Below are 14,155 nucleotides of genomic sequence, written 5' to 3'. Positions count from 1 at the left end.
TTGCCCCTCATCCACAAGACCTTTCTGAGAAAAGAGAAACGCTTCTCTTCTTCTATAAGCAGCAGAAAGAGTCCAAAGGCTGCAAAGGCCCTGTTCTTGAACCCATCCATTTTTTTCTGCCCTCCCACCTCCTCCTTGCATACCAGTCAAAGGAAGCCTTCTGCTTCTTTTTTGGTAAAGAGCCTCAGAGAGGAGCATTTGAACACCTACTCCAGCCAGAAGGACCATGGATATCCTCTAAAGGCCTCTGAAATAAAATTGGTGTCTAGACTTTTCCAGAGAAGCAGCACCCTTCCCACTCTCCCTAAAAGGTCTGTGGTCTTGCTGAGAGGCTAACGTCCAATGCTGATTCGGGTGCTTTGTATTCCCCTGGGCACTGAAGCAAATGGTCTTCGCCACCAGGGAAGTCTGAAAGACTTCATGCTGTATGGTGGTGGTGGGTGGTTTAGTTGCTAAATTGTGTCAGACTCTTTGAGACCCCGTGGACTGTAGCCGGCCAGGCTCCTCCTGGAATTCTCCAGGCAAGAACACGGGAGTGGGTTGCTATACCCTCCTCCAGGGGATCTTCCCGACCCAGGGATCAAACTTGCGTTTCCTGCATCTCCTCCGTTTCAGGCACATTCTTTACCACTGAGCCACCAGAGATGCCTCTTGATGTCGTATCCTCTGGGGCAAATTTCTCCAGGGTTCATGTTTCATTTTCTCCCTGCTACCAGACATATCTTCCTGAGGACTAGGTCAGCAAGTGGCCCTCAAAGAGAAAGCTCAGTGTCTTATGCTTCGCATCGTTAAAGCAGTGTGTGGGGAGGTGGGATTATGTTTACAATGATGGTCATCACTCCGGCCCCTAGGATGTTTGAGGAACAAAAATAAGCTTTGCAAGTTTCTTGGGTTCTGCAAATTCAGCAGGCCCCTGCTGGGACCAATCCCGAACCACCTTTGGAAGAGATACTGACTCATTCTTTCCAACGTACTGATTGGCTGCGAGGAATGGGCGTGGCTACTGCCTCTGTCCCGCTTCCCATAGGTGAAGGAGTGTTAAGGTGGGCCTCCAGCTGGATTTTGTCCCGTGACAAAAAAAGGAATGTCTTGGGGACTTTTTTTTTTTCTTCTCCCTGTTCTGGAGGCCCAGGCTCAAGGCACATTTATAATGGGAAACCAATTAGAAGGAAAGAAGTCTGAATAGAGTTAAGGTCCCAGGTCCTGGGAGAAGAGACCAGCCCTATCTGAAGTCTGCATGCTCTGCTGACAACCTCGGGGGTTTGTTTTAGGGGAAGTGGGGCGGGGACGACTAGACTTTTTAAGGGGAGGGGGCACAGCCGGTTCAGGTAGAACTAGTGCTCAAAGCAGGCCATCAGAGAGAGGAAGAATGATGGAGGGCGCCACAGACTCTTGGCATCTGTTATTTTTTCGAAGCTTTTAAATGACTTCTTGGAGGCCAGACAGCTGCAGCAGAGGTGTACTCTTGATCGATTAAGGGGGCTTTTGCTGAGCTGTAGAATAAAGTGACTCCATTACTGATCTAGCAAAGGGAGCGAGCCACTATGTCCCCTTGGGTCACGCTTTCCCGCTTCCTTTTTGCTGGGCATGAGGCTATGCTCACCAATCCCACCTAAAACTGGAGGCGAGGAGCCCGGCTTTTGGTGTAGACAGGGGCTCTACCTGCCTTCCTGTTCTGCCCATAAAACAAAAGAGGACTCTTGGAAGCCGAGAAAGGTTGGAGAAGTCGTTCTGGACGGAGGCGAGCGTCGCCAAGCAGCACAGCACTTGGCCAGCGCGGGCTCCGAGGGGCGGAGGTCCAGGATGGGCTTGCTGAAGGGACTCCTCGGAGCCAGGAAGCTGCTGCTCGCCATCCTCGTGCCGCTCCTGCTGCTGCCCCTGCCCATGCTCCACCCCAGCAGCGTGAGTACCGGCCGTCCCCTCCCGGGGCCAGTGGGTCAGCTGGGGGGTCAGAGGGGAGGTCGCTGGAGGGAAGAGGGGTGCTCAGTGCAGAGGTCAGCATGCTCTTCTGTCAGTGTCAAGAAGTGGAAATGCTTTCCTGGAGGAGGCTCACATGCTTTCTGCCCCAAAACTGCCATTTTGAACCCCCAGTCCCCCCAACCCTACGGCCCCCAACCGGGAGGGAGATAAGAAGGGGGGTGGGTCAGTGGCTGGAGTGGCCGGTCTGTGGGCCAGGTGGACACCGATGAGGACGCTCTGGACAGCGGTGTTTGCCAGGAGTCAACATGTGACCATGGCATGGGAGAGTGACTGGACATGCAGGAAGACCTCCCCATAGAGGAGGGGGCGGGGAGGGAGGGGACTGTGGACCCCAGCCTGGGGTGTGCTGGGGAGCAGTGCCCGGCCAGGCTCTTGTCCATCAAGCCAGGGTCTGTGGGTGACCCTCCGTGGGCTCTGATAAGCACGATTGGAAATTCTTAAATAAGTTACTCCTGAACTGTAAGTTGAAAGTGGAACTTGGCTGCCTGCCCTGGCCGAATGCATATGGCCCTTTGATTATCTGTATCCTCTCTGTTTCCTTCTCTGAGTGGTGGAAGGACAGACAACAAATGACTTGATTAAAAAAAAAAAAAAAAAAAGAGTAAGAGCCCCCAACTCCAGACAGTGACCGAAGTTTTTTGTCCAGGTTGGTGTGAACCGGAGACCAGAGCTTCCCTTTCTTTCTTTCCTGCGGCTCCTTTTCTCCTCCTCCCCCTCCTCTCCTCCCCATCCCTCCTCCTTCTTCCCTCCTCCTCTCCCCTCCTTGTGTCCCTCTCTTCCTCCTTGTCCTCCTCCTCCTCCCAGTGTCTTTACCCTTCCCCCAGCTGGCACTACCCTTGAGACTTTAGGAAAAATAAGCCAAGAAAGGTTAATCCTGTTTGTGGGAGGGGAAGGGCTGTCTTTCCATTCAGCTCCCTGAGTAACTTAGTAACCAAAAGTAATTATAAAGTTACAGGGGATTAGGACTGTTTCTTAAAAACAAACTAGTTTAAATCTTCAGTAGAACAAATAAGTCAGAGTGCCAGGGAGCCAGTTGATGAAAGCCGGGCTGGGATTAGCAGACAGTGATTGGTGCTGACAGTTTTCCTGGCCGATAGACTAGTCTGCCTTTGGCTTTGTCCCCAATAGGGTGATTTTCATTTCTGCCCATGTTGTTGCTTTGTTTTACTCAATGTCAGATGGACTTAGGGAATGCCAGCCAAGTGGCACCCACTCCTCCATGGCAGCACCAGGCACCTCCACCCCCCACAAGTCTCCTAAATCAGCTCTGTCTCTGGGGACCAGGAGTGCAGAGAGATGTTGCCATTTCATTCTGGGAGCCTGTCTTTGAGCTTCTCGGCCAACAATGCCTAGTGGGCAGGACCCATGAGAAGAAAAAGAATAGAAAAACAAATTATTGAAGTAGACAAAATCATCCATAAATTTTGACAGAAGAGGGATGTTGTGGGGGCGGGGGGAAAGAGAAGAGAAAAGGAAGGAAAGGTGAGCCTCTGCTCTATTGGGGTCTATACATAATTTTTGAATAGGTGTTTAAAGGTGGACTCACTAAGATCAAGAGGCACTTGATTTAAGCCCTTCACTGACTTATCCCCTCCTGTCCAACTGAGTTTCACCTTAGGGAAGGGACAGCCACACTGGTGACATTCGGTGGGGGGTGGAGGGGAGAGAAAATTCTCTGTCACGAGGGGAGGACCATACTGTGCACTGTAGGATGTTCAGCGGCATTCCTGGTCGCGACCCGGCAGGTACCAGTGCAGCCCCCGCCATTGTGACGGCCAGAGATGCTTCCAGATATTACCAACATCCCCTGGGGGCCAAAATCACCCCCAGCTGAGAATCAGTACCTTAAGAAAATGGGCTTTCCTGGTGGTCCATTGGTAAAGAATCCGCCTTCCAATGCAGGAGACACGAGTTCTATCCCTGGTCCAGGAAGATCTGCTGGAGAAGGGAATGGCAACCCACTCCAGTATTGTTGCCTGGACAGAGGAGACTGGTGGGCTACAGTCCATGGGGTCGCAAAGAGTCAGACACGACTAAGGGATCAAATAACAGCAGAGCTTCCCAGTCTGTGTTAACGGGGTTGGGGAGGGTAGATGATTCAGACCCCCTACAACCCTTGGGACCACCAGGTGGAACCCGGGTGGGCCAAGCCCTCAGGGGTGGATGCAGCCTGCTTGCCACTCGCCTCTACATGGCCTGCAGCGGCAATCCCTCCATGGGTCACAGTGTCGGTAAGATGCTACCTGTCTCTGCAAGGAGGAGGCATATCATAGAGGATGTGGTCACGGTACCCACAGCTGGCACAAGCCACTGCAGAGACTGGTTCCCATCACTTCATCCTCCTTGCCTCACACTTACATTCTGATATTTAATCCTTAAGATTCCTAAATGGCCTTGTTTGCTCTGGGCTGGAGCCGGGAGGAGTGACCTAGGCAGAAGGTCCTGGCCTGCAGTTCTCATGGTCCTTCCAAGGGACAAGCCACAGCTACATTTCAGGAAGGATTAGAAGAACCTCCCCATTTTTCTTGCCCAGCTCTCTAAAGCCAGAGGCCCAGAGTCGGACCCCCGTATAACAGAAGAGGAAGCGGGGGTCCAGGAGGTGATGTCCATAACTAAGCCCAGCTTCAGTGTCCCAGTGGGATAAAAGGTATACCCAGCTCTCAGACTAAATTCTCAAAAGCCCTTGCAATCATTTATGACACCAAATAACCAGACCTCAAGCTTCTTCCAGTGGGGTTTCATCGAAGTGGTCAAACTGTGGGGAAAGGAGCAGATGCAAACACCAGTTGGAAGCATCTGCTGTGGGGAGATGCCACTTTTAAACTCACTCCTTTGTTTGTAAACAGGAGCCATGAAGAACTGACAACACTATCTCTTCAAGGCACTACCTGAATATGTACCAGTACATACTTGCTGACCAGGGGCAGTGATAAGGGGCTGAGGGCTTCCAGAACGTTTTCTCCAGCAGATAAGAGAGACCTGCTAGCCAGCAGAGGAGCCCAGTTAGCTCACCCAACACAGACTGAGTAACTGCCGGACCCCGGGCCAGATGCAGGGACACACAGCGTGTTCTGGGTTATCGAATATAGGCTTTCTCGCTGAATTTTGAAATGGTTGAGAAGAAGCAAAGGGAAATTTATGTGAATTCCATGAGTGAACTGAGTGTGAAATAGATGGAAAGGTAACCTGAAGGTTTAGCTTACCCATTCTTCTAATGAAAATTAGAAAACTCTAAGGAAAGTTCAGATAAAAATGATGGCAGAAGGGCTTCCCAGGTGGCACTAGTGGTAAAGAACCCGCCTGCCAATGCAGGAGACATGGGTTCAATCCCTGGGTTCAAAAGATCCTCTGGAGGAGGATGTGGCAACTCCAGTATTCTTGCCTGGAGAATCCCATGGACAGAGGAGCCTGGTGGGCTACAGTCCATAACGTCACAAAGAGTCGGACACAACTGAGTGACTGAGTGCAGAAAGAGAAAATGCTCGTAAATGTGAATATAAAAATACATAGAAAATAAAAACAAAAAGCTATTTTAAAAAATTGATGGCAGGAGAAACTCCCCTTGTGGTCCAGTGATTAAGACTCCTTGATTCCAATGTAGGGGGCACGTGTGTAATCTCTGGTTGGGGAAGTAAGATCCCATGTGACACAGCTAAAAAGAAAAAAAGATGGCAGTTTATCCTGTTCTTAATACTGCTGAGTGAAGGTGGCTTGGTCACTTCCTCCAGTAACCTATCCTAATTCCTAACCATAGTTACAATCAAAAAGTTTACCTTGGCTTATCAAAATTCTCCTAATTCAAACCAAAATGGTGCATGGTAGAAGGAAATGGCACTCTCGCGTGCTCTCTCTCTCTGCGCCCCCCACCCCACCCCTACTTCATTCCTGGACCTGTAATGATGAAGCCATAAGGACTGAAGTTTCTTCAGAAGAAATAAGGGCTTCTCAGAGAGAGAAAGCCATTCTATCTCCTTTTCATCAACTAGAACCAACACCTGCCATTCCGTTTCTTTCCCAGAAAGGAAATGGGAATGAATGAGCTCAGGTGGGCTGAAGAGCTTTGAACTCCTTTAGATATTTTTATTTCTGCAATGGAGGGAGCATGTCTCTAAGTTGCATTCTTTTCCAAAGAGAGCCTTTCCTCCCTCCCCCACCAGTATTAGTTCTGTTGTCTTATCAGCATTTCCAAAAGTTTTAACTTCTCTCTGATCTTCTGGCCCCAGAGGAAACCTCAGTGGGAGCCCCAGTCAACAATTGCTGGGCCCAGTTCCCATTTCTCAAGCCCCAGCCCTCTAATCCTTGCATATCAGGAGGGAGCAAGGTCCCATCCAGCCAGGCTGGGTTAATCCCCCCTGACGCCCCTCACTGATCACAGCGACCTTTTGTAACTTTTGTGTAAGAGTCTGAGGACACTTGTTCTGAACCCAAGGGAGAGATAAACAGAACAAGGTTTGTCAGGTTCCTTGATCGCCAGCCAGCCTCAGGGGAGGTCAGACCTGAAACCAGATGGTTTAGAACTAGGTATAAACAGAGGAATACACAGCCAGCTTGGATCTTCTACTCAGAGCCCTCCAGAGTCCATGGTTAAGGCCTTTAGACAGAGACCTTTCCCACCACCATTAATCAGCGCCATTCCTGGCAGCCAGCATCACTGGAGCACTAATTTTTGATAAGCATATTATACTTATTTATTCTGTGCACCCCAAGGCTGTTCAAAATAACAAAGGGGGTAGGCTCGGAAAAACCCTGGTAAATTTCCAGGTCCTCCCTTCCGGGCAGAGAACAGTCTTATTCCCTTTGTCAGAAGGATGTTTCCATGTGTATCAGGCACTCGGAATAAAGTCCCAGACTGGTTAGGGCACTGGTTCTCGACAAGGACAATCCCCCCCTCCTCCCACTGTCAAGGGACATCTGGAATGTCTAGAGACATTTTTAGGTTTCTCTGGTGGCTCAGCAGGAAAGAATCCACTTGCAGTGCAGGAGACCCAGGTTCGATCCTGGGTCGGGAAGGTCCCCTGGAGGAGGGCCTGGCAGCCCACTCCAGTATTCTTGCCCAGAGAGTCCCATGGACAGAGGAGCCTGGTGGGCTACTGAGCGCACACACACACATTTTGGTTGTCATAACCGGGGAGGTACTACTGACATCTTGTGGGTAGAGAGGCCAAGGATGCTGCTAAATGGTTCACAGGCGCAGGACAGCTCCCCACTCCCACCCTCACCCCCAGCAAGGAGTGATCCAGCTTCAAATGGCCCAGAATTCACATGTGAACCAGTTACACAAATCAACCTCTGCCTTCAGCCACCCCAAGAACTTCTAGCATCTGATCAACTTGACACCAAAATATTCTGTATGAACTCCTTTATGACATATGATATACCTTTATGATATACGATCTTGGATCTATCTGGACACTGCAGTTAATTTCTGTCCCTACCCTGCTGTTTCAGGGATCAATAGAGCTATGATAGCATGACTGTCCAGTCCCTCCCTGTCGCAAACCACGTGTCGCAAACCACGTGTCCGCAAACCTCCCATGCAAACCACGTGTCAGACATCAGTCTCCCCAAGGAGCAGTCATACCTTCTCCCACCAAAATATGATGGCACATATGCACCAAACTGCTTCCCTGGTGGCTCAGTGGTAAAGAATCCACCTGATAGATGCAGGTTCGATGTCTGAGTTGAAAAGATCCTCTGGAGGAAAAAAATGTAACCCTCTCCAGTATTCTTGCCTGGGAAATCTCATGGACAGAGGGGGCTGGCGGGCTACAGTCTGTGGGGTCACAAAGAATCGGACATGACTTAGTGACTAAACAACAACCCAGCAAACTCCTCTGCCAAGTCCAGCTCTGCTCCCACCCTCAGGCCTGTGCACCAGCGCCCGTGTTGAAGTCCGTGTGACCGCTGCCTCTGCCCCGGCTCTCTTTTGGATTCTCGGTGGCAACGCTGTCTCTAACCACCCACTTTCCTCCCCTTCCAGGAGGCCTCATGTGCTTATGTGTTGATCGTGACCGCCGTGTACTGGGTGTCCGAGGCGGTGCCTCTTGGAGCTGCAGCCCTGGTGCCTGCCTTCCTCTACCCGTTCTTCGGAGTCCTGCGATCCAACGAGGTTAGACCACTGGTGGCAGCCCCTGCCTGGTCCCTGCCGGGCCAGTGAGAGAGGGCTGGATGTGAAGGGAGATTCACAGAGCGTTGAGGAGGGGCTTCTTTCAACCCTGGACCAACCCATTAGCATTAAGCCTTTGAACCTGCTGTTCTGGACCCCGTGCTCCTTTCCTTCAACCCATGACCTGCATCTCCCTCAAACTGCCACTTTCAGGAAGCCTCTTGGATCCAAATGCTCCTTCAACCTGAAAACCTTTAGGAACCATGTGATTGGCACATTCAACCAGATTGCTCCCCACTCCTTTCTCTGTCTTTCGATTGTCCCTGTAGACTCTAAACACTCAAAGGAGGGGTCAGGTCTTGGGGTCTTTGGAATCTCATGATAAAGTTGAGCCTCTATGGAGCAGGGGCTCAATAAATGCTTGCTGACAGAGAAACTTACTGTGTTTCCCTGAGGCCTGACAGTGTCTTCATTCACTTCCTCTAAAAAACATCTCTCCCTTCTTCCCCAACTCAGGATTACTGCAGATTCTTTCTTTGACTGCTGTCTACCTAGACTCTGCCCTCTGTTCACTATCTCTGGCATTCTTAAAGCTCAGACAGAAATTGTCAACAGGAGGCCCAGAGTGATGCCAAATTTCAGGGCAAACAGTTAAGCCTCCGACAAATAGGAAAGAAGAAAATCACAGCCAGACACGAAGAGCAAGATGAAGAACGGTCCTCATTCATTAACACCTGGTTCCATTTGGATTATCTCATTATAGCACCTGGTCTCTGCTTAGGGTTTCTGAAGAAGATTGAATGTAGAGGTTAGTTAAGGACATAGGCTCAGAAGAAAAGAGGAAAGGGATCTATTGTTTGAATGCCCACTAAGACTCAGGTACAATCCCAGAAGTACTGTATTAGTTAATACTCCCAAGAGCTCCATCATGGTAGACATTACTATTTCCCTTCTACAGAATGAGGAAAGATGTTCAGAGTTAAGATCACATAGTAGGAAACAGCAGAATTGGATTCAAACTCATACCTATTAGATTTCAATCTATGTACTTGCTTACTGTACCGTCAGATAAACACCCCCTTAAGTATTACATAGCTTCATGGTGAGTTACTAGTAAGAACTGTATACCTTTTCACTCCACCTCTGTGATGTGAGGAAGGAATAATGAACCTGGGTCCATAGGATGCCTTAACCATGGATAACAGAATTTTTTGTGAAAGTCTAGAGATAAAATTAGGCTCCCCTCTAATTGCAGTTAGTCAGATCCTGCAGGAGACCTAGGTTCAATCCCTGGGTCAGGAAGATCCCCTGGAGAAGAGAATGGCAACCCACTCTAGTATTCTTGCCTGAAAAATTCCATGGACAGAGGAGCCTGGTGGGCTTCAGTACATGGGGTCACAAAGAGTCAGACACAGCAGAGCAACTAATTAATCACTGTACATGACTACAAACTAACATGTCCTTCTACCAGATGGACTCAATTGGCCAGTGTTTGTTTAGCTTTTTTTGGTTTGCAACATTTTGGTTTGGAGGTGGCTAGTACATTAGTTTGTTGGTTGGCATTTAGTAGTCATAAAAACTCTCCAAACTCTCCAAAAAGGATATGATCCTCCAAACGCTCAGCAGTGCTTTTATTCCTGAAATGGGTCTAACATCAGTATCCTGGGACCCACATAAAACTCTCCTGGGACCTGAAGTACTAGGCAGTCTCTCCAATTGTCCCCCTTCCTTTGTGGAAAGAGAACAGGTAGCTCGGGTCTGTATGCATGCCTAAAAGAACAAGCATCAATATTACCTTTATTAAGAGAAAAGTATGAACTTGTCTGGCAGGTTTATCTTTAAAATTGTGACAGCAAAAGCCAATGCATAAAATAAAAAAAAAAAAAAAAAAAAAAAGCCAATGAGTCAGAAGGTGAAAGTAGAGTGCAGAGAAAAAAAGTTATAGAAAGAATTGAAACTTAAGTAACATTTTTAAAGTGAGCTAACTATTCATTAAAAAGCTAATATCTTTGTATTTCACTACAGGTAGCCCAAAAGCCAACAGCATGCTTCAGCCTTAAAGTAGATGATGTCTCTATTTCCCCAAGGGCTTCCTGCAGCGGAATCCTACAGACTGGTGGGCCAGTCAGCCCCTCCATGCACTAGGGATGTTGCTAGGCAACAGTTCATCCTAGGGTCTGCCCATCTGCACCATTAGGAAGGCTCAACCTATAAGGAGTCTAGGGAGGCAGTTGTTATCAAAGGCAACCGCACTTTGTAAGGAGAAAAAGAAGACTGTCTGGGGAGAGATTAGGGGTTGTTACTGCTTGAGCTAGAGGTGGAAAACACCAGAAGAGCCAGGGAGCCAATTTTATCATTTGAGGTGAAAAATTCTACCCCATCGCCCTGATAAAGTGGCTTTGGTTGGTGATGATATTTAACAGCTGGGCTCCAGGGTGCAGTTTAGACCAAAAATAATCTGTTTAGCTAGCCTTTTAAGCTCAGATTAAAGGAAATGCCGATCAGGTAGAGGACATGGGTGATAGCCGTGTGTGAGCCTGTTGACTTTGCAAGACAGAGAACATATCTCTTCCTCAGCCATTGACTTATCTCCTGTACCAGCACATGCTTTAGCTTTCTGGGAAAAATGAGGTGGGGGGGTGGTCTACAGGAATCCCCTTCTTCAGATACAGCAGCCATTTGTCACTCCCTAAACCCACCTGTGCTTTCCCAGCCCCTTGCCAGGACTCAGGCCACTCTGCTACCTTGTAAAGTTCTCTCCAATCCTTTAAGCTTTTAAAATCCTACACAGTTACCCTGTTGGATGAAGCCTTTCCAAAAACTTTCCAACACTAAATGTGTTGGTCCCTTCCTTTGGGACCGCCCTGATATCTTTGTCCTTTGATTTTTTTAGTTGGAGTATAATTGCTTTACAATGTTGTATTAGTTTCCACTATACAACAACAGCAATGGATGCAAATAACAGCATATAAATATATATATCCTCTCCCCCTTGAACCTCCCTCCCACCCCTCTAGGTTGTCACAGAGCACCGCGCCGAGTTCCCTGTGGTTGACAGTGGCTTCCCACTAGCTATCTCCTTTACACATGGTAGTGTATATATGTTAATGCCACACTCTCTTCCCTCACTGTGTCCACATGTCCATTCTCTATATGTGTCTCTACTCCTGCCCTGCAAGTAGGTTCATCTGTACTATCTGTCCCTTAAATGGTACAGGAGAACATCAGACTAAAAACTTGCTGTAGACATATCGTCTCTCCACCCAGCTTTACCCCATCTAGGATTTACAGTGTTTTTTACATACAGTCCACTCTCACACCAGCCTCAGTCAATGTTTCTCAACTGCAGTGTTCTTGATGGTATGTGTCAGTATTGTACTCTCCATGTGAAGGAAAGCGTGCAAATAGGATCAGTGTGACCCTGAATCTGTGGCTTCTGTCTCTCAGGTTATTCAGTCAACATTCAGAAAAATATTTATTTCTGAGTGCTGTACTTACTATGTGCACTGTAGGATGTTACAGATACCTTGCAGGTGACAAAAATGAAAAAGAAATTTGTTTTTGCCCTCTTGAATCTCATAGCTAATGCTTTGGGTTTCCCACTGGGGTTGGATGTGTGCATATAAGTGGCTAAGTTTTACAGTGATGGATTCTCAGTCTGCAGGTTAAGAGTTCACTATGCAAAGCTTAGATTGTCCTCTCTCAGCTGAACTCTGGTGCTGAAAAGAGATAGAAATGACTCCTGACCTTGAGAAGTTTCTGTTCTAGTAGAGAGAAAGTGTAAACCACAAGGAGTAACACAGAAGACTCTATGCAGTAATGCCACTATTATTGGCATTGCAGAGGATTTACACGATTTCCTGTGAGAGAATGTTCTAGATAAATGAAATTTATCCTATCAAGTGCCCAAAATTTATACTGACTGTTTTTTGATGGAGGTCTTTCCATAGGCTTTACAATTTCCCTGGTCTTCTAAAACAGGAGTTGCTGAACATAAATTAACTTTTTCTTTGGCACCTTCAGTATTTCCAGGGATAAAAATTTCTCAATCAGAGGAACCCATGTAGGCTGGATAATAGCACAGTTGAGTAGCTTGAGTAGTGGTTAAATAGCTGAACCTAAAGAATCTTTCATGACATGTTGGCATCATGCTGGAGCGAGGACACAAATGAAAATATGAAAGGCATATTACTGGGATTGCAGATGACTCAAAGCTGGATGGACCAGTTAATATACAGTGACAGAACCAATGCTGCCAGGAAGAGGCAATGGACTGGGACTGGCAAAATGAAGTTTAATAAGGATGAATGTTAGCAGTTCATGTGAAAAAGACCCTTGGCTGTCAGCTGAGTACAGACTCGGTGTAAGCTTTCCATCCAAGGTGGCTGCCAAAATGCAGAGGTCCTGTACATGCACTGTATCTTTTAATGGGTTTCCCTGGTGGCTCAGTTGGTAAAGAATCCACTTGCAGTACAGGGGACCCTGGTTTGATCCCTGGGTCAGGAAGAACCATGGAGGAGGGAAATGGCAACCCACTTCAGTATTCTTGCCTGGGAAATCCTGTGGTCAGAGGAGCCTATCTTGTAATCCTCTATAAAGTGACTATTATGTTCACTGTCCAGGGCAGTAAATTCTAGATAAGGTGCTCATTCAGAGGTGGGTAGCCGAGATGTCTAAAATCTAGAAGCTGAGTCACATGAGGAAGGAAGAGAGGCCTCAAGAGGGGCATGATTTCTGGCTTGTGCAGCTCAGCACACCAGGCTTAGAGGAGCCAAACCAGAACCAGAGGCAAAGCACCATAAGGGAGATTCCCCTTTTTGGGAGGGAAGACTCTGAAACGGGGACCCCATGTGGTCCTGCTGTTCCTGTCCCCAGAAGCACAAGTCTGATGACTGAGTCAGGGACATTAGAGGTAGACTGCATTCCTTGGGGGAGGGCCTGGGCTCTAAGGACCCTTTGACTTTAGGATTCTATCAAGGTTGTAAGCACCCAGTCACTGCTCCCTTCTGCTGGTGCACAGAGCTCAGTTCTGTATTTCAGATTTATTTTTAGGCGTGTCTTTGTTTGTTTTGCTTGCATTGTGACTCTCATTACTATCATGTATCTGCCTTGAAAGTCCTCTAAGCCCTTCTAATGTATTACAGTAGCCGGGAACAGTACCTGTCAATCAAGTGAGCTGAGAGTCACTGTTTATAGAAGAACGGCATCGAGGTAGGGGCCCAGGGGTGCTCTGGGGAACTAAACGGCATGGTTTGAATACTGAGGCTTAGAAAGTCTCAGGGGTGCCCAGGGTCAGGAACTATTTCTGGTAGTGATTACACCTGCTATCTACCCAACAAACACATGTGCGCGTGCGCGCGTGTGCACACACGCACACGCACGCACACGCACACGCACACACACGCCCTCTGCTGTCTCAGTGGCCTACACTGCAGGCCTCTAGCAACTTCCACTTAGATTCTAGCTCCTGCCGGGGCCAGAGAAGAGGCAAGGCGGCTCCAGCTGTAAAAACAAAACAGCCTCTTACAGCCAAGTGATGCTGGAGTCTGATACCCTGAAATCTGCTTCCCTATTGGCTTCTGATCTTTCTGACCCACCGATTCCTGACTGGTGCCCAGACCTTGACTCTTTGTTGAAATCTGGGGGCATTTCATATGTCACTCTCTACTCTGCCTTTCTGGAGGCTGGAGGCTGACACCCCCATCCCCTTCACCCCCCTCCCCATCCCCCTTACATATACAAGCCTGTGAGGATACAGACTGAGCATCTGTGCCCAGCCACCCACCTGAACCCAGGCTGCCCATCACCCACAACCATCCAGACACAGCCCAGAGCTGAGCCCATGCCCAGGCCACAAGAGGGGCCCAATACCCAGGAACCTACAGATCTTGCAGCCCTTTGAGGCCAAACCAGTGTTTCCACATGAAGAGCAGAAACTGGGGGCACCGGGTAAGTCAGCACTTCTACGCTCTGCAGGAGCTGGGCTGACTTCGGGCCAGGTCAGCACCCATCTCAGTCTCTCTGCAATAGCCTTCTCTAGGGTAGGGTTTGCCAAGCATGTTTTTTAAG

At 48.4% G+C, this 14,155-nt stretch overlaps 1 protein-coding gene across 1 annotated transcript in view; it reads left to right on the top strand.

The window, feature by feature from the left end:
- The first annotated feature begins 1,587 nt into the window (after nucleotides 1–1,587).
- Nucleotides 1,588–14,155, top strand: part of SLC13A4 (solute carrier family 13 member 4) — a 42,146-nt gene continuing 29,578 nt past the window's right edge. Inside the window, exons 1-2 of the mRNA XM_065938496.1 lie at nucleotides 1,588–1,902; nucleotides 7,961–8,089. Coding sequence (XP_065794568.1) covers nucleotides 1,588–1,902; nucleotides 7,961–8,089 — 444 coding nt within the window. The remainder of the gene's footprint in view (nucleotides 1,903–7,960; nucleotides 8,090–14,155) is intronic.

The sequence above is a fragment of the Muntiacus reevesi genome, chromosome 6 (assembly GCF_963930625.1).
Source record: "Muntiacus reevesi chromosome 6, mMunRee1.1, whole genome shotgun sequence".
Classification (NCBI taxonomy): Eukaryota; Metazoa; Chordata; class Mammalia; order Artiodactyla; family Cervidae; genus Muntiacus; species Muntiacus reevesi.
This window is presented reverse-complemented; position numbering and strand designations above follow the sequence as displayed.